Raw genomic sequence first — 21,605 nt, 5'->3', positions numbered from 1 at the left:
TATATTTACAACCGCTTTTGTCGGTGTTCAAGTAGTTTTATTGGCTGTTTCATGCAGCTGTATGTATCGATCTACGCTTCTTACACCCGCAGAAAGATATTGCATATATCTAGAACTAGATACGAATATTAACAGCGAGTTTACATTAGATGATAACATTAAGTGTTTGTGAAATTATACAGGGCCGCATTCAGGGGAGAGCAAGCTTTGTTGTTCCGAGGCCTCCACAAGTATATAGAAAAAAATATCCTTTTAAATTTAGGTAGTAACTTCCACGTTTTATTTTAAACAGTATTAATTGTTGTTTTTTAAGTTTAAATAATTTTATTTATTGGCAGTAAAATTTTCGAAAACTTGACGAATAAATCCCTTTATTCCGAAATTAATTAGGGGCCTTCTATCCTTCGTTGCCTCAAGGCTTCCACACCTCCAAATCCGATCCTGAAGCTGTATCCAATTTACGTTATTTTCATCGGTGTCGCTGGGCAAGGGCGGCTACTCGCCACGGGCGGCAAAATCTAATTACAGCTTTTTAGTATTATATATTTCGTACATTTTTTTCACTAACGATTTACTGGACGGTAGATTCATCTAGCACCCTGGGGCAGTCTTAGGAATAGTATTTATTTTAATAATTTCATTCAAATATTTTGCTGATTGATTTAAAATATATACATAGAATGATTTTAAAATATGAATCTTAAATATCTTACGTACATAAACGTACACTTAATAGGATTTAACGACGTAGTAAAAATAAAATTTCTAGGTACTTTATATGTATTTTATTGCTATAATTTCAGATGAAATATCATTTAAAACTTGTTATAGGTACTCTTGTAGGCACGTGCGTAATTTACGATTCGATAAAGTTCAGTTTTGGATTCGTGATATTTAGAATTTTGAAGTGGTCAATCGAATTATCATTCCAATATCATTAAGATCGTTGAACTCTTTGTGGTTCAAGTGTGATATATTTTGCGCATATTGCTATGATCTGTTTTAAGCGGCTTTGGTATTTAATCTTCTGAGGTAGGAGCATTTATCAGTGGCTAATTTAAATTGCTGTATTTGAATTTATTTGCATATATGAAGCAAACATATGCGATGCATTGAAAATAGAGCTCAGTGTTTCGCTTTGGAAAAAGCCTATGAGTATATACAATAGTAAACCGGCGGTCTCTCTCTCTTGTTGACAAACAGGCGACAAAAGAGAGAGAGACTTCAAATGTTGTCGAAGGACTTAACATCGCTTGCTACTTTTAGCATTTAAAAAGACTGGCTTACATATGAGGCTATATTAGTCCATAGGAGTGAAAATACATCTGCGATCGGCTTCAGGTGCAATACTTATTTTTATAGAGTTGTTACTGCATACTGATGTTATATGTATGCATTGTACAGATTAACATTGACCACTTATGTGCGGTCGTTATGTAGGACATTAAACTTTTAAAATATTAAACGCTTTCTACACCCACAGCCTCACACTAAGTTTCCCTGTGTCGTTGGTGCCATGGACATACTTATATACAAACACCCAGATCCAGAAACAGAAATCTAAATTCATCATTTAGATGTCTGTCTGGCCGGGGATCGAACCCGGGACCCTCTGCGCGTCAGACCAGTATGGTGACCGCTCCGCCACGCGGGTCGTCAAATACATAAACCTTGCCGGTACATGAACAGTACACACATTTGCTACTTTCTATCCTTGAATAAAAAAAAAAGAAACGTAAGCTTCGTAACGTATATTTCACACGACAATAAACGTAGCCAATCTCATATTATAAATGCTATATTGCAAATTTCAAGGATCCCAACTTTATTGGGATACAATTATTGGAAAAAATTAGGACCAAAGCGGTTCCAGAATTTTCGTTATCGAATTTTCCAGCATACTTGTTAAATTGGAAAATTGAGGCCTAAACTAATATCAAGGTTTGCTTTGGTTGTAACATGTTTTGACCCCTGACTTCGTCTACGTAGGCTTCAATACCTTATAATTAAAGTTACGGAATTGAGTGAACTATCTCATTAATAAATGATATACTCCAGATAAAGAAAAGCTTTTCTGTCTCCTGGCTCAATCATCAGAACCTTTATGAAGTGTGAAGTATTGTACTAGTTGTATCAAAACGAATGAACCAAAATTCGATGGGATGATGACTTCTGTGTAATACTATTACTATACTTCTGTGAAATATGACTATTGAGTCCCTGTAAAGCTGTGTGCGTGAAAGATTTCTTTCTAGAGAAGAATTTAGAAGAATTACTAATATTATAAATGCGAAAGTTTGAATGTTTGTATGTCAATCACGCTGCATTCCTCTGGGATGAACACAATAAAATTGAACGTTATAGAAATAGAAAAACAATGCGAAGTGATATTATGCACAGATGTTTAAATATTTCATAGGATACATTTAAGTTCATGAATTCCGGTAGGATCTTAATTTAACGCGAGCGAACCCGCGGGCAGAGGCTAGTACATTAATAAATGGAATGCAATATACAAACATAAAATTGATTCAACAAAATATTTTTAACTGCTTTTAAAAAACAAGAGGTTCTCAATTCGGCTGAACGTTGCTTTTTGACATAACGATTTTATTGGCTCGACAACATTCAAGTATTTTTCATTGGATTTAAATTGCATGAGTGTTTTAACTGTAATTAAAATGCTCGGTTTCATGTACCAATAGGCACGGTACGAGAGCAATTTGCTAAATACTTTAACCTGATAAATATTGGCTCTCGACTTAATTTTGCTTTTGTCAATTGGACGAGAGTGTGCTCTGAATATTTTGATGAAAGTTTAAAAGGATTTTTGTTTTGTATTTATGTGACATCGGTTGGCGTATCGTAGAGTGAATCCTGCGACGAGGGTTGTATTTGCCGTTTTCTAAGAATAGAAAGGTCAGTCGGTGATTAAAATATACCTCTATGAAATATATTTATGGAATACCCGCCCTTAGAATGTGTTTCGCGGGTACAACATGAATTTGCCGTCCAAGGAATATGTGATCAATAATGTTCGTATAAGATAATGTTGTAACAAATCTTACAAATCAGATTTTTTATAAAAATAAAAATAAAGTTTTAAATGTTTCTCCCTTTAATCAGTTATAAATACTACTAGTAACAGGTTGATGGTAGAAACAGAATATATACTAAGTACTTGATAGCATAATGAAATAATTAACCAAAATGCAATTTGAAAAAATATTGATGTAGCAACATCAAAATATACCCTGATACCCTGAGGGTATCTGATTATACCATAAGAGATAGCGCTTAACACTGATGTTATTCGGCAGAAACATCTATAGCGTTGATGCCTCCGGAATCGAACCACAAAGGGTTTTACCATTCCCTCAAAATTCCACAGTTAATACGCGGAAGTAAATTTGTAGTTTGATTACATTACGAATGCAATCACGTGTTATTACCGCACTATTTCCGATTCCCTGTGTTTTCGACTGCCGGTAAATACACCGAAAACCGCACACTCGCTGTATTTTGAATTCAGCTTCATATTCTAGTTGGTAGAATAATTAAGTGGAATAAAACCTCCACTTAAACCAAGTTAACTAAATAAAATGAAACTGCCTGTGATTTTAAAATAAGTTAGGTAAGTACCAACTATTGTATCAAATTGAAAAAACTACTACCGCTTTGGAAAGTGGTTCGTTATGGGGAGGAAGTGAAAGAAACTCCGTATGTGCACAATTTAAAATCTTTTAAAAGTAAATACTCGTATTATACAATGTTATGAGATGAATTGCTTAATAGTCTGTTTGCACGGGTTGATGTGTTCGCCCAGCGAAAAAAATCCCACTTTAAATAAATTAATTAATAATTAAAAAAAGCTGTTTGCTTTGTAATGTACGTAACGCCGTATTTTAACAAATTATAAAACAATACCTAACATGTCTTGTATTAGTAACGGCCTAATAACGCACACGAGATATTCCAATTGGTGTAAAGACGGTAGTAACAAATCTGTAGCCGTTAGAAGTCAGGACATTAAATGGAACTCCAATATTAGATGTGGTTGAATACAGATTCCCATGAGCGACGGAGCAGGGACTATTGTTAGTTCAATTTCTAGAAAAAATATCACAACCTTGCTCAATATAAATAGCGTAAAGTTATCCAGGCAATTTTTCCTAAAAAATTGATGCATATTTGATCCCAAACTAGAATCATTAGTCATCTTTTTACCGACGCCGTATCTCAACACCCGTCAAAGTTAGTGACAATATATTTTTCAAACGTATGACCTTAAGGTAGAGATTCGAATCTTTAGCTTATGTCAGGGTCGGATTCAGAGGAGGGCAGTCGAGGCTACTGTCCTGGGGCCTCCACAATAGACAGGTCTTTGTGCCAGAAAAAAAATTCTGAATTTCGAAGGCTTAGTAACTTTTACGATAAAAATAGCAAAAAATACAGTTTGGAAAAACAAACAGTATTTTTTGCATTTTACTGACAATAATATATACTTGCAGATAACTAATATCTACATTTTTTCAGGGCGCCTAGACCTCCAAATTCGGCCTTAGCCTATCAATTTTTTTACACAATTGTTATGTTATACTGCCCATTCTTTAGTCTGACGATAAGCCTAAGTTACGTCATCAGTCATCTTGAACATGCGAATATCTTTCTTTTGATCGAATCAAATGTATCTAATATCATTGTATCGACCATAGAGTACGAATACAAATCTTTTTATTTCGTAAACATTTTTGTTCACAATTTGGTGACGTGATCTGTACCCTTACCAGGAGTTTTTACGTTTCGACAAATATGACTGTTTTGGTATTTGTTTACGTATTGGCCCATAGGATTTTCTAGTTCGGACACAATCCGCTAGGGGCGCTGATTGGAATTTGTATGGGCGAATACGTAAACAAATACCAAAACAGTAATATTTGTCGAAACGTAAAATCTCCTGGTAAGGGTACTGCTGTAGATAGTAGTTATAAACTAACGTTTATATCATAATTTACTTTGAGATTAGAAGATTCATGAGTTTGAAGGTGGTAGAACCCTTTGTGATTCCACTCCGGTGGCACCACCGCCACACCTGTTCTGTCTAATAACAGCAGTATGAATCAATATTGTGTTCTAGTTTGAAGGGTGTGATAAGGGAGACTTTTCCGAGGCGTTCCAGCTTAGTCCTCAGGGATATCGGTGCATGTATGGCCGACCTTTAGGTATGAATCTAATCCTATCTGGACTTGATTACAGATGTCCATGGGCGGCAGTAGCCACTTACCATCAGGTGGACTGCATGCCCTGATGGCTCAGGTGGACTGCATGCCTGCTACTCCTATATTATATAAATAAACCTAATCATTACAATAATTCCTAAACATAGATTATGTACGGTGGCTAGATCTTTCATGGGTAACTATATTCGCTACTACAATAAAATACCCGACCACATTTTGAATCTCACAGAAAAAAGTTCAAAACATGTCGTTAAACAAACGCTATGTAAAAAAGCGTACTATAAACTAAGTGATTATTTGACTGAAAAAACGGTGTGGTCTGAAGTAGTTCCAGCTCCACATGTACCATTAGGTTAAGTTAACATTGTAAAAAATTTTTTTTTTTAAAGATGTGTGTTATGGAGTTTCTTACGCCGCTTCTTCTCCATAACAAAACACCTTGTGAAGTGGTGGTAGTTTTACTTACATTCAAAAAGTGCTCTGTAAAGAACCTATTTTGAATGATATTTGAAAAATGATTTGATTTGATTTGAAAATTAATTCGTTGTTATTGTTAAGTCAACAAAAGTTAACTGATTTGTCAAATAGCCTCATTTGAAATAATGCGGAAGCCGAAGAGAAAACAATTAATCATTTCAGAAGCATTTATCACGTTGGAGATTTTGCGGTTTCGAAACCAAATGTACACAATAGGTGTTTTTGTTATACTCTTTTCAATGAAAAGTCAAATATTGTTCTCAAAAAGCACTGAGAGCAACATACGTCAATTTATTTATTGAAATATGTTTTTATTGGTTTCTGTTTATGTGTAATAAAAAAATACAGTGTGGTTTGGGCATCACAGAGAACACACACGAGGATGCGATATATAATTTCATACACATGTGTAGAGTTTTAGGTCGCTGGTTAATCCGAAATATAATTTGGAACCCTTGTGCGCTAGAAACAATAATGTAGGTGAATAAATGTATAAATACCGTAGTGGTGCGGTGCTCCCTTCGGCGACCGATCGACCGTGATGCACACACACTCGCGACTCTCAAATAGGTCCCCAGGACCCCGTAATAAATATAAATTATATTATACGTCCCGTGACGAAATCCGAATACCGACTGTATGTATTTTTCGTGTGAGTAGTGGAAGAAACGTCAATATTTAAAATTTTGAATTTATTCCTTTTATACATAATCAGTGTTTCGGCCAGTTTAGTCCGAAATACTGAACAATATGCTTCTCGCGAGCCTTTCATATACAAGCGCATTCGCGGCATATTCGACAGATTTGTACGCACACTTATACCTCTTTTCACTTATTTTTTATGTTTCCCCTTCAAAAGATAGATGGGATTCTTACTAAACCCCCCTCCTGGTGGCCGTCCTCAGCGCTTGGTGGAGAACTCAGGGATCAACGAACCCTTATACCTAGAATAAGACTCACTGCATGGATAACAGCTCAATATAACCACACTTTCAAAAATAAGGTTTAAGTTCTAAAATAAATGATATTGTAGTCGTACCTTTTGGTCAATAGTGATAGATTAAATTGTTACCTTCAACCTCGTGATTACTTAAGTCTATTATAGGCTTCATCATTATCTAACCAGCAATTGGTAAGGTAAAGCTCTCTATCAACCTAAACCAACAAAACACAGTTTACAATAGAAAAGGTTATGTAACGGTTCTAGCAGACAGGCAACTTTTAAATTAGTCGTTTCGCGTTATTGCTGGATTACTTTTTTTATAATAGGAGTAGCAGACAAACTTGCAGTGCACCTGATGGTAAGTGACTACTGCTGCCCGTGGACATCTGTAATCAACCCCAGATAAGATTAAACTCCTATCTGAGGTCGGTCACAGGTGCACGGCTACACCTGAGGACTATACTGGAACGTCTCGGAAAAGTATGTCTCCCTTGCCACACCCTTCAAACTAGAACACAGCAGCGCTTAACGCTGTTGTTATTAGGTACAAGTATGTGATACTACGTGATATTGAAGGTGGTAGAACCCTTTGTGGTTCGACTCCGGCGGCACCACCGCCACACCTATTTCTACCTATCTTGTCCTTGTCATCTGTGACCGACCTCAGATAGGAGTCTCATCTTATCTGGGGTTGATTACAGATGCCCATGGGCAGCAGTAGCAGTTTAATAACAGCTGTGTTAGGCGCTGCTGTGTTCCGGTTTGAATCAGAATAGCAGCAAAATTATTGCCAGCTGACCCGGCAAACTTTGTACCGCCTCAAAATCTATTTATCAAATATATTTCATATAAAATATAGCCTGTTACTCGTGGATAATGTAGCTTTCGAATGGTGAAAGAATTTTTAAAATCGGTCCAGTAGTTTTTGAGCCTATTCATTACAATCAAACAAACAAACAAAGTTTTCCTCTTTATAATATTAGTATAGACTAATATTAATCTATTATTAGCATGTCTGTTGCGGCCCTAAGACTAAACTGACCACATATTTAAGTAACCGATTAACCCTTGTAAGAACTATTCTATTTTATTAACTGCTTTGGACAACATTAATATTTCTGTTAACTCTTTACTAATTTATCAAATGGTAACTTGAAATATCAATAATAATTACTTTGTCTGGTTCTCTGTATTTTAGTGATTATGGCTCAAAGGTTGATGTGATTAACGTTTGTTGGTTCACAATCAAAAGGTTAAATCGAAGAGGTTAGATGTTACTGATCTAACCCGAGCATACAATATGCAACGCTCAAAGCAAACGCTTTGATCAAAATCGGTGGAAATTAATTCGTTTCCGATATTAGGCCACGAAATATACATAGTTACAACTTGTAGCGAAAAACAAATTGAAATGACGCTTGAAGTTGAGGAAACCATCGGCAAATTGTCAACGGATAGCGCTAGATGATACTGAATCGCGCTATAAGTTGTCTGAAGATCTTGTATATATAATATACTAGCAGAACCCGCGGCTTCGCCCGCGTAAAAAATGATGATTTGATATGCTTTTATATATATAGAAGATACAAGCTTTACATTCTCATGCTAGACGCATTTATAAGACTTTAAATAACTCTGGGGTGAGTAGTTTCTACATGATATTTTAATTCGCCGTTATAGTAAGTAAGTAATTATTATTGAAACATCTGAGATGGGATATGAACCTCGGACTCCGCTGTAAGGCCGAATTGCAATCACTAGGCTATCATTGTATTTTCGCAAATTGTCGTCCCACATTGTAGCCTGACGGAAAATGCCCCTTTGCCAGAAAGCTAATAAAACGATCGTGGCGTATGTTTTATGGCCCACAGTAGCATTACCATGAGTTGGCATAGAAACGCCACTATAGAAATTGTAAATAGAAAACTATTGTCATTTTGCTAGTGAATAACATAACTACTATCGTTACGGTATTCCTTGACAACGTCTGTCAAACTAATGACTCATGGGACCGAATTTGTATGGCAATAGATCATAATGACATTTGCTATCGATTTGATTTCGATAGGTTTTTTACGTTACGAGTGGCTCACACTACGGAATTTAGTTCTACGAGTAACCACCGGAGGCGCTGTACAATTTTTCATACATTTATTTTACGCAGTCGCTAGCGAGTAATACTTTTGTAAACTCATGGTAGTGCTACGGGTAAAGATAACTATACAATGATCCACACTATACACGTGCCAAATACATCCGTGTAAATAACCTGAAACAATGTTAGTACTACAGCTTATTTATGAATCTGGGTTACAGATAGGATTCGATTCAGTATTCAGGCGAATGACCCATGCAAATGACAAGCACGCGTGCCTCTTGCTACGTAATACTACAAAGTTATCTTACTCCTTTGTGACCCGTCAAACATAAAATACAGTTTTTTCATAATATGGAAATAACAAACGAGCCGGTATTGAAACGTATATTAGAGGTCACTGACATCTGTGAGCAGTGATAGACTAATGGTTGAAACTCGGGCTCGAGGGGTTTCTTGGGGGGTACCTTGGCACGCAACAGAGGTATGTGAAGTTTACCAATACGCAGGCCAGTGTACTGGGCCATCGCGGTGGACTATGGCTTTATTTTTCTTATCTTCATTCCGCCCCTCTGTTGAGTACGAACCTCCTCTTATAATGAAAGGGGTTTAAGCTACGAGTATATGCCATCGCATTGGTCAAGTACGTATTGGTAGACTTGGCACCCTTGAAAACTTTCTTTAAGAACTTCGGCGTACAGATTTCCTCGCTGTTGTTTCCTTCACCGTTTAAGTATATTATAATTCATTTCTAATACGCATAACTTGAAAGATCAGAGATGTGTGTTTGGGATTTGAACCTTGAACCTCTCGATGGAGAGGCCAAGTGTCTAACCACAAGACTATCATTTCTGTGTTATTTATGTCACATAATGTTGCAGTATTGTTTACAAATAAATATTTCTTTCTTATTTTTTTTCTTTCAGGCAGGTTCTCCAACGAAATAAGTCTATATATATATAACACTTATTTCGTTGAAGCCTGCATTTACATCGATGCCATACAAACTGTCTTTGTGTACATAGTATGTGGATGTTGGTACACAATTCGTGATTGTGATATTGTTTCTGATACACGTTCTGCGTGGGAAGCTCTGCGTGGTTAAATATATACGAGTACATGGAAATGTGGTTAACGTTCATTTCAATAACAAATATTGAAGTTTTATCAAACTAGACATAACTCGTTGCGTTAGGAATATGTCTAACTAAAAAAAACTTATGAAAACAAAAATACGGTTTGATTAAAATAATTATTGGGAATCTAATTCTGATCAGGCTCGAGATTTCGTGTGTACGATTGTCTTGAGGAACCACTGAGAGGGTCCCCTCTGACTGAGAGGATTTATCCGCGTTAAAATAAAACCTCTGTTACCTCCACATATAAGTATAGATATCTCACCGTCTTGTAATTGAAGGAAGCCACCTAAAAAATATTTTTTTAGATCATTTACGAATGAATAGAGCATAGATACGAGTATATTATACGGCAGTAGGATAATATATATATGGGAGTGAGTAATCTTTACTAATCAATGGTTACCTCCTACAGATTTTAAATTACTTATTTTCTGGTTTAACTAATGTATTAATTTTATTACTACTCTCAGTTCAGCCAGCAGTTTTTACCACTGAAGGTGATTATTTTAGGTATTCGGGTCTCAAGTTTTATATTTGTTTTATTAGGATTTTTTGGGATGATATTATAACACTTTAATGTTACTATTTTATCACCATAAAATAGTAACATTAAAGTGTTACAATATCAAAGTGTCTGACGCGCAAAGGGTTCTGGGTCCAAACTCCGGTCAAACAGATCTTTAAATAATGAGAATAGATATCTATTCTGAGAGTCTTCCTGGATACAAAGAATTATAGAATTATGGAGAAGTATAGAGTTATAAGTGTAGAAGCATCTGAATATATCTACTATATACTGTAGTGAATGGACAATATTGCCTAAAACTGTTTTATATTTACATATAAAACATTCCATAACTTAGGCAAACTGCTAACGAAATTAAATTCAAACTCTAAAGTTGTTTGGCCGCAATATTGGAGTATTAAATCTAAAACTACATATAAATTAGATTTTACTATGAACCTCCCGTAAGTGGTCTCTACTGCCTAACAATTTCAGTACTTGTTGAAAACTTTTCAACACCCTTCCCAATATTGTGTGTGTGTTCTCCATAAAATGTTAAGTAACCAACTCAGATTATTATATCCTGACTAGTAGAGCCCGCGGCTTCGCGCGTGTTTAAAAAAATAACAGGACCTACATATAACTGAAAATTTGTACCTTCATTGGAATGAAAGTGGCGCTGGTCGTATCAACTGAGAAACCTTCATGGGATCATGCACAGCATCTTTGCTAAAGATCGTCACTTGATTAAATTTACGATCGTTATCGTTTACGATTCTATAAAGGACTGTATGTCCTTTCACCACCCCACAAACATTCATTTTTATATATATAGATTTTACACTTAAGTTTAAAAGTTGATATTTTAATATCATCGCGGAATTGAGACACTATGTAATGGGTACTCACGATATGGGTTTTTTTATTTCTTTATTGACGTTATTTGTAACAAGTTGTATGGATCGTGGTCACGGCGAAAATGCATCCTTACGTCTAGTTCGTTTTTATTTTGTAGGTTCCACATCACGACACACAACACTAACTGCATCTTTGCTGTTGTATCTTCTGCATCTTCAACACCGTATGTACTATCTATTTGTAATTTAAGAAAATATTGGCAATAAATAAATTAAATCAGCTTATCGTGAAAACCTATTACATTTCAGTCAGATTTTCCGTAATCTGATCATTCAAACCCCTTTTGAATACCCATCGGAATTGCTTCATGTGCAATGGCGTAGGATGGGGTCGTGTCGGGCTCTTTTGTCACAAAAATTGTTTTCATTCTCTAAACTAAGTCGGCAAAAAACAAGATCCTCCTATAAGAAAATGAAGCACTTTCGGAAAATTCTTACACATAATTATTATGTAGGTTCCCTCGATGTTTTCTTCCGTATTTAAAGTAAATAATATTGAATTCTATACGTTTTAGAACTTGTTATAATAAATCATACGTGCTTGGAACATAGATTAGTAAATATTACTCACTCCTAACAAGAAAACGTAACCAGTTTTGACAATTGAAATTGTCACTGTCATCTATTTTCGTGTTTGAAAAATATTAAAAAAATGTAGTTTTTTGGAGCATTTACGAATGAAAAAATATTTTTCCGCAATTTTTCTTCGATTTCGTGTTTTTACACAACATAACTTGCACATGTCGCCATTGTTTCGCGTAAATTACACCGTGACAGTCGGAGGCACATAGGCTGATACATAGTCAGCCATTTAATGGCTTCCTTCAATTATAAGGCGGTGAGATATCTATACTTATTTATGGCTTGGAATTTAAACCTTGGATAAATGATCCAAAAGCATTGAATTTTTCTGAGTGTTTTTAAAAAAACTAACAAGTTTACTAATCCAATAAGTAAGGTTTTATGAAATATGTCTTTGTAAGTGTCCTTCGTATTGAAATAAATTATTAACTCAGTTATCTGAAAAAAGTTTTTGTTAATAATCCCTTAGCTGCAGCCTTAGAGTGATTATAAAGTATAGAGCTAACATATTGAATATGAACATGAGGCACAGGTGAGAACATCACAAGCGCGTTATGAGGCGAGCAGTTATATTTCAAAGTAGAGTCAGGTAATTTCGATGTTTTATTATAAATATCGTAAATATCCTATGAAAACCATAAGATGTTCTTTTATGCAGCTGTTATGGCAGACACAATAAGTTATGTATGTTTTATTTATGTTATAATATTTATAAATGCAGGCAATTCAATAGTTACTTTCAGATAATTAATTAATTACTTTCAGATTACATATTTCTCTATTTTCCTATAACTCATAATGAGTACAAAATATTTGCCGATTTATACCAAGGTGTTGACAGTTGACTTGAAAGCACTCTATGCTAATTATTGCTCTAAGGTCCAGACCCTGTGGAGACACGCACGTATCAAAAGTTACTCAACTCGGCGCTCCGTAATTGGTTTTGGAAATTTTTCGGGGTCCAGACCTCTGTTTACTAATTCGATGATAGATATCGATATTTTAAAAAAAAGGTACCAATAATGGGATAGATGGATCGTCAGAATTCTGAGAAATAGTTGTAGATTTAAAATGGCGTAAGAAAAATATATGCGAAAATATTAGTTTATAGAAATTAATTTTGGATCGGTTTTGTGTAGAGGGATTAAACATGTAGGACTGATTAAAACGTATGTGCATAGCTTATGGTGATATCACTAACTACTAGGTGCACTTAATCACGTTCCTTTGGAGATCCCGCAGCCCTCTACGCAGCGCTGAGAACGGCCACCGGGGGGGTTTTAGTGCGGTAAAAATCCCACATAACCCTACGTCGCTCCCACGGCGCGGGGTACCTTTTGAAAAATCCCCCCTCGTAAACAAAAAAAGAGGTGCACTTAATCCTGTAAAATTTCGATATTATCAAAAAACTATTTTTTTTGTGAAATGACAGCAAATATGTAATTACTTCACCTCATGGTAAATTACACTGCCTATGAAAATCTATAATCAATCAAAATTATAATTAGGTATAATTACCCTGTAGATGTATTTGCCATAGGTTTAAATTAGATCGCCTCGCATGAGAAGTTATCCTTTGACCATGCTTCAAAAGTTTCGAATTAGTCAATCTAAGTAGGTCCAATTACAAGATCTGCTATGTAGCATGGACGTTGTTATTAGCATCCAGTGACTCTAGGATAATTATGACGAATGTAATACCGAGGAGTATTGATTTCTGATTCGGACATAATTATTTATAATTGAGAAGAGATTTTGAAGCTTCTATCAATGGGTCTTCTTTATTGGGTCGACCATAGATATATTACCCTACTACCTACTACCTATACTTAAAGCCGGCGATGCATTGGCGACTCCTCTGGTGTTGAAAATGTCCATAGGCGACGATGACTACTTTCCACCAGGTAGCCCGTCTACCTTATCGTTAGGTATAAACATAAAAAAAACCTACCTATACTTTTGCGATACTCATTCCTCAGTAGTAGCGGAGTGGCTGTGACCGACTTTAAGTAGGAAACTAATCTTATCTGTGGTTGATTACATATGTCCATGGTGACAGTAGCCACATGCCATCAGGACTGCGAGCTCGTCTGCTAATTCCATATTATATAAAAAAAATCTATTTTGCTTGTATTCCTATTACTATTATTTGATCTCAGGTAGGCAGAAATAGGTGTGGCGGTGGTGCCGCCGGAGTCGTACCTCAAAGGGTTCTACCACCTTCAAAACAACTTTTAAAATTCCCGAACATAGATTGAATAAAGTTCACCTCATTTTATAAAGTCTTCGCTAATTTAATCTATTTTCGTGTTTGTATTTTAAATGAGAAACCCTTAATATAAAATGTTTACATACATTTTAATTTCAAATGAATCAAATATTTAAAATATGTAGACAATATTTATTTCGTAAAATTAAAAAAGTTCTCTAAAATTAATATTGATTTATTGTGTTTTTACCTTAACTATCTGGTGTCTCCCCACTTTTCCATACATATTATTATTCTGAGACTTACTTATTTAACGTTCACCTATTTCTTACTACGAGTATGGTAACTGTATTCGGTTTACGAACTCTTGTTCTAATTGGTATTAATTACAAATGTCGACGGGCGACAAAAGCCACTCATCAATTAGCCTCACCAATTTACGACTTCTATTAAATAAATATTATATCCACTAGGATAAGCAAAGTACTACCATTAACTCATAGATTAGTAAAGATACGCCGCCTTGAATTTGAATGAAGCCACAAACGGCATATTAGTAAGTTCTTTTTTTGAATTCTTGACAAATAAAAACATTTTTAGTGAATTTTTTACGAATAAATAACTAATACGTAATTTACATAATAAATAAATAATTATTTCAAATATTTTAGAGAAATTTTAGCTCGGAGACGTGGCAAAACTTTTTACGCAACTATTTAAATTCTCAAAACTGGGTACATTTACTTGTCAGGAGTGAATAATCTTTACAAATCTATGCATTAACTAAATAACTATATTTAGTTCATTAATAATTCGCTCCCAATCTTTTGGTCTGATGTTTAAATCCAAGACCTCAAGGTTTTGGAAGTTATATACGTATTAGAAATTAATTGTTACAATGATGAAGGAAAACATTGGAACGAAACATACATATATATGATAATTCTTTAAAAATGTCCCCAAAAGTGTAAGCGGAATGAATTATGGTTTCGCAAAAGGAGATCTCCCGCTGAGCTAGATGATTATGTCCGGCCGAGTGGCCGTGCTTCAACAGTTTCAGTTCAGAGCTTGTATATGAGATGTTGAGAAAACTTCAATAATGTGATTCAAAATAATTTTCTTTAAACACATACCTACATCCGAATAGAATGTATAGTTATTACATACTTCAATGCAATAAAAAAGAAAGTTGAGCAAAAGCAAAAAATAAACTGAAAAATAAACAACAAAATGGCGTCGTTAAACAAAATGTCGGACATTTTTCCAGCAGACACAAGTCTCGTTAAGTGAAATGGATATAAAAATCAAGTCGACGAGTTTTGAAAAGTTGTAGAACTGCGGCTTAATGTTCCGTGAACAAAGTGTAACACTCATGTCACAGTAGATAAGCGTCATTTTTTTTCTTCTCGAGGGGGAAACCTTCAAAAGGTACCCGACGACGTGGGAGCGACGCCGATTTGATAGTTCTTTTGTATGTATTTGTAGAGATTAAATTAACTTCTTACACTGTGAGCCTCAACATTTTCGCTCCGGGCCCCGACGAGCTTAGTCTGCCAGTGCAATAGATGATTATTTTAATGATGATATTCTTAATCCAAAATGGGGGACTACCTAAGATCGCGGACTAATTGTTTGAATCACTTTGATGATAGATTAGACCACGTTAGAACTATTTGAGATTCGAATTCCATCGTTCGATCGATGAACATGTTTCTGCTAATGACAACTTGTTAAGTGCTGTTTGATTCTAGTTTAAAGGCCTTTATAAGAGGCCCATACTAATACGTGGCATTGCAACTTAGTTCTCAGGAGGCTCGTTTGCTGCTTAAAAAACTATTATTATTATTTCACAATATTGCCCTGGAATCTAGAATTCATAAAATTATTAGTAACATTTCTGTTCAAGAATTACGAATACATAAAATTGATCCGTTCGTCAATCTCACCATAAATCCGCTACTTGTATATTACTGTAAGCATACCCTAAGGTTATCCACCTCGGGGTCAGACAGGTGTCTGCGATACGCTATCAGGTAACTACCATCCTCTTATAAACGTTGTTATCGCCACCTACTTATGTTTATATGTCACATTATAAGTTGCAGAAGAGCCTTGTTATAAGTTACATGCCAGTAACTTTCAAAGTTGCGAATTTTAATGGACAGATTTATTTTGGGATATTACAGTATGTTTCTTAAACATCTTTATATGTTTATATACGTAACATGTAGGTCATCTTTTTTATAATATAAAAATAGTAAACGAGCATACTTTTTATTTGATGGTGTGTGGTGTTGTGGTAAGCAACACAACATGACTGTTATAAGGTAGAAATACTTACTGTTGTCGCGGGGCGCTGTGTGTTCGGCGGTGTGGTGGTATGCCACGCCGCCACCTAACCTGCGACCGTATAGGGGTGCGGGCGTGATGTTGTACGGACGGCCTTCTTCCGTCCGGCGCTGGAAGCCCGCTCGTGGTGATAGTCGTCGCGTCGGGGAGTTGCGCCTGTCCCGTGCCGTAGAGAGGGGAGGTGCGGGGAAGGGGTGACGTGTAATAGAAACAATAATTGACGTGCAATAGAAACAAGAGTGTAGGCCAGCCAAAGCCTCTTCCCTATCCCGACCTAACCCCTACTTCCTCTTCTTGCGCAGGAACGCTTCCGTCTTCAGATTTTCCTTCTTCTTCCCCAGGAGTCTTCTTCTTCTCCAGGAGTCTTCTTCTTCTTCAGGAGTCTTCTTCTTCTTCGGGAGTCTTCTTCTTCTTCAGGAGTCTTCTTGGAATTCTTCTCTGCTGAGACCATGCTTAGGCCGGAAAACTGGTTTTCTGAGCTACCCCAGAGCAATACCGTAAAGAGAGCTGCGCCTTTTTAGGCCCATTTTCGTGTCATTTTCATTTTGGCTGACCTAGTTTTCACTCATTCTTTATTAATTTCCCAAAAGTTGCATACATGTATCATACATCGTTGGAATCCTTATAATTAGCCCTATCTAGCTACATAAGTTACATTATCATACCTAAATTACTTACAAAGTTATTCCCAAAAATATTACAAAAATATACAAGTTACATCATTTCACATGTCAATATTCCTAATTATCTCGAAATTATCACAATTGATCCTTACTAATCGTACATCAACATGAAGCTAGAAACATATTCTAGGAGATAACATAAACTTTAAAAACATAAAACATGTATAAATCTCAAAATCCTAACCTAAAATACTATTTTCATAAAAATACCTAAAAACTCTAATAAAATATTACAAATGCGACCGATAGCGCCATCTACCGTGTCTTATCCTAAAACTTAAAACTTACGTAACTTATATAAACATATTTAGTCAGACTTATATAACATTTTAAATAGCTTAATTACATATTTCAATTAAATAACATTAGTTAGTCGCCGACATCCTCCCCCTTGTGCGTAGCACCAACTCCGGGCCCGGCGACTCCATGCTCGTGGCTCGACGTGACGACCGCCTCCCCGCAGTCTGGCTCGCTGGTCGATGTTCCACCGCCTGTGTCGTCGACCGCTTGCTCTTCATCACGTCGTGCTGGTACCAGTAGCACCAACTTGGAGCTGGGGCGTTTCAACACGCCCCCCGTAGTGCGCACCTCCAATACCCTGGTGCGACCGTCGGGCCCAGGGAAGGTTCGGACCACCTCACCCCTCGGCCAGGCTCCTCGTGGCAGCGTGGAGTCCACTATTAGGACCGTGTCTCCACACTGCAAGTCTCTTGTGGCAGCTCTCGCGTCGACTCTTCTCGGGATCAGAGTTGGAAGATACTCTTTCACCCATCTGCTCCAGAAGTGGTCGGCTAGTCGCTGCGCAGTCCTCCAGGTGCGCCGGCCGGTGAGGTCTTGGTCGGTGAATGTCCCCAATCTTGTGCCGCAGGATCTCCCAATTAAGAAGTGATTGGGAGTGAGGGCACCTTCTTCGTTGTCTTCGTCGACTTTGATAAGAGGTCTTGAGTTCACCAGGTGCTCCGCCTCCAATAGCAGAGTGTGCAGGACTTCTTCCTTGGGATGCCTTTCCTTGAGGGTGACCGCCAAGGCCATTTTGATGGAACGGACCAGGCGCTCCCATGCCCCGCCCATGTTCGGAGCCCCAGGTGGTATGAATTTCCACCTGATGCTCATCCGCTCGGCTGTGGTGATGAGGTCTTCTTTGTTGAGGCTGGCGAGGGCTTCTTGCAGTTCCTTGTTGGCCCCCACGAAGTTGGTACCGTTGTCGCTGAAGATCGTCTTCGGCATCCCCCTTCTTGCTGCCATTCTTCGTAGCGCCAGGATCATGGAGTCCGTTGACAGCGATGTTGCTAGTTCCACGTGGACGGCTCTGGTTGTGAGGCACGTAAACAGAGCGCCCCACCTCTTCTCATGACGCCGACCCACCGTGATGCTCATGGGCCCGAAGTAGTCCACGGCGGTGCATGCGAACGGCGGTTCCCCATGCCGTAACCGTTCCAGCGGGAGATTCCCCATCGGCTGGAGTCGTGGCGTGCCGCGGTACACCTTGCACCACTGACACTGATGAACCGTCGCCCTCACCGCAGACCGTAGTCCCAGGATCCAATAGCGCTGCCTCAACTCGTTGATCACCGTCGCGTGGTTACCATGGTAGAATTCTTCATGGTAGTACGCGATGAGCAGTCTGGTGATGTGGTGCTTGCTGTCTAACACCACAGGTTTCTTATCTTGCCGAGTGTGTCTTGCCGCGTCGATTCTTCCTCGGAGTCGTAGTAGTCCATCTTCCATGACGACATCCAATTTCTTAAGCCTGCTATTCTTCTCGAATGGCTTCATCTTCTTGACGCAGCGTACTTCATCTTGGAAGCTCTCTTCTTGGCTTCTTCGTAATAGGATCTTTTCGGCTTCTTTTATTTGGTCAGGTTCGAGGGGAATGAATCTTCTTTCTTGGGTGTTCTTGTTCACGGGCTTCATTGCTACCTTGGCTTTCTTCTTATTTCTTTTCCAGGTAGGATCTTGACGCTCAGACTTGCGGGACACGTTCACTGCGTGTTTCTTCTTCCGGCACAGGTCGACGAACTGTAGTACCCTCGCGGTCGCTCTAACTAGTCGAGTCCAACTTGAGAACTTGACTGGGTTCGGAGTTGGATGCCGATCAACGGGCTTCGTTGCCCCCACTGTTGACCTCTCCTTCTCTTCTCCCGTGGGCTCCGCCTTGAAGGTACGTGGTCTCGGCCAATCTTCCTCCTCTTGTGCCAGGAATGAATGTCCGTTGAACCATCTGTGTCCGCTCCCGAAGTCCTTGGGCACGCCCCTCGTTGCGTCGTTACTATCGAGATTTTTTACCCGACTTTCATACTTCTGCTTCAGTGCCGGATCCCCAACCAGTTTCTTCTCGATGTTTCTTAACCGGTTTTCCGCTTGCTTGTAATTGTCAGGCATTTTCCCGTCCTTGTTTCTCCATAGCAAGCCGGTCTCGAAGCGCCCGTTGTCCAGTCTCTTTGTAGTTTCTTCTAAAATTGCCAGAGCCCTTTCTTCTATGTCTGTGGTCGGTCGACGTGGCTGGATCCCCAACGATTCCACGGCGAAATGTTCCTTGATGACCTTTTCTAAATCCTCTTCTTTAGAAGACACGTGCGCGCAGGTTACGAAGTTCACAGGTCTTGATGCTGCTCCATCGGACCCGTGTAGCACCCACCCTAGGTAGGTCAATGATGCTACGGGTTGACCTCTTTTCCCCTTGCGTGTGGCTCTGGACACGATGAGCTCCCAATTGTCTTGTCCGATTAACAACTTGGGTGACTCTTCTTCATAATACAATTGTTTCGACATTGGCTTGAGATGAGCGCATTCTTCAATCCTTCTTATTTCCAATCTCTGAGGCGTCAGGTTGATGTCATCTATCGTACGGGCCCCAGAGATGGTTCTCTTCTTGGTCTGGTGCATTCCCTTCAATCTGACGTTGACCTTCATTGAATCTTGCTTGGAGATGGTCTTCCCACCTACGGTCTCCAAGGTGAGTGCTTCCACGGGTCCTTTGAGGCCGATTTGTCTTGCAACCGCAGAGTCGAGAAGCGTGACAGTTGACCCCTCATCCAGTAACGCCAGGATCCGGGCAGCTCCCTTCGGTCCATATAGCTCAACAGGAACCATCTTCAAATATGCCTTCGCTGTCCTTGCAGTGTTCACCGGGAGCATGACGTTGTTCGCAATTTCTTTCTTCTCTTCGGGCTTCGGGTGATCCCATCGTTCTTCATGAAGCACGAAGTGATGCCACCGCTTACATGTCTTGCACGGTGGACGCCGACATGTTTCCTTCCGATGTCGTCCTTGGAGACACTTGAAACACATCTTCGACTTGGTAGCGACGTCCCACCGTTCCTTCATTGGCAGCTGTAGAAATTTGCGACATTCGAAGAGGTGATGCTCGTACTGGCAATGTGGACAGGTCTTCTTTTCTTCCACTTGTTCGGACGTGGTGTTCGTGAATTGACGTCTGGGAGGCTGGCGCGGCTGCTGCGTAGTCTCCTGCGTCGCGTATGGTCCACACCGGTCCGCTTCCCTGTTGAGGAACTTCATTAAATGCACCAGGTCTGGATCTTGATCTTCTGCGTCGGCGGCGAAGTCGTACCACCGATACTGCAAAACCGCCGGCATCTTGCTCACGATAATCCTTACTATTTCCGGTGAGTGTAGATACTGCGGTCTTCTTAGCCCCCGTATTGTCGCGACGGTGTTGTTCACTCGACTGGCGAACACGCAGATGTCGCGCGCATTTTCGTTGATCCTAGGAAGATTCTTTACCTTTTCCAGTTCCATCAGGATCAGGGCTTCTGGTCTTCCAAACCTTCGACGAAGAGCTTCTATTACTTCTTCAGGAGGGCACTCTGAATATAATAGGCTCTTGATAGCCTCCCTTGCCGTGCCCTTAATTGACCGCCGCAGCCGCGCCATATTCTGTGCTTCCGTAAACAGCGGTGCGGTGTCCTCATATACCGTCCTGAAGGCGATCCATTCTTCGCTTCTTCCATCGAAGTCGGGTAATTCATATACGTAGTTAGGTTGCGATGCATTCCTCGGCGCAACACTAATGGCCTTCATGATGGCCTCAGCCAATTCCTTGGTCCCGTTGCTTGAAGGTTCCGCTTGGTCTTCAGGCTTGACGATAGTGACTGGAGGTTGACTGGTTCGCCCCTCCCCGGACGCCCCCAGTCGGTGCCCCTCCCTGGACACCTCCCCCTGATGCCCCGCCCTGGACATCCTCTCCACCGTCGACTGCACCCATGTGTGGATGTTCGCGTTATGCGACCAGTCTTCATCCTCGACCTCGGACTCTTCATTCTCCACCTGGACCAGCTCCCACTGCGCCTTGGCGAATTCTGCAGCTGCCTTTGCTTCTTCCAGCTGTCGGCGCGCTAATTCCAGCTTGGCTTCCATCTCCCGACGTTTCGTTGACTTCACCGACCGCGTTTTCCGGGTTCCAGCTGTTGCAGCAGTTGGAGCAGCTGGAACACCTGGAGCAGCTG

The 21,605-nt window shown here is 39.1% G+C and overlaps 1 protein-coding gene across 1 annotated transcript; it reads right to left on the bottom strand.

The window, feature by feature from the left end:
• Positions 1–17,508: 17,508 nt before the first annotated feature.
• LOC140754545 (uncharacterized) lies at positions 17,509–21,251 on the bottom strand. The gene has a single exon (XM_073089586.1). It carries the CDS (start codon positions 21,178–21,180, stop codon positions 17,509–17,511), a length of 3,672 nt encoding a protein of 1,223 aa, XP_072945687.1. The 5' UTR covers positions 21,181–21,251.
• Between the last annotated feature and the right edge of the window lie 354 nt (positions 21,252–21,605).

Source organism: Epargyreus clarus, unplaced genomic scaffold (genome assembly GCF_041222505.1).
Source record: "Epargyreus clarus isolate Ecla_fem2 unplaced genomic scaffold, WU_Ecla_fem_2.2 ptg000029l, whole genome shotgun sequence".
NCBI lineage: Eukaryota > Metazoa > Arthropoda > Insecta > Lepidoptera > Hesperiidae > Epargyreus > Epargyreus clarus.
The sequence above is the reverse complement of the archived record's forward strand: the minus strand, read 5'-3'. Positions and strand labels throughout refer to the sequence as shown.

Coding starts and splice junctions, on each gene's coding strand:
- LOC140754545 (XM_073089586.1), bottom strand. CDS start 21,180: ATGAAGGCCATTAGTGTTGCGCCGAGGAATGCATCGCAACCTAACTAC.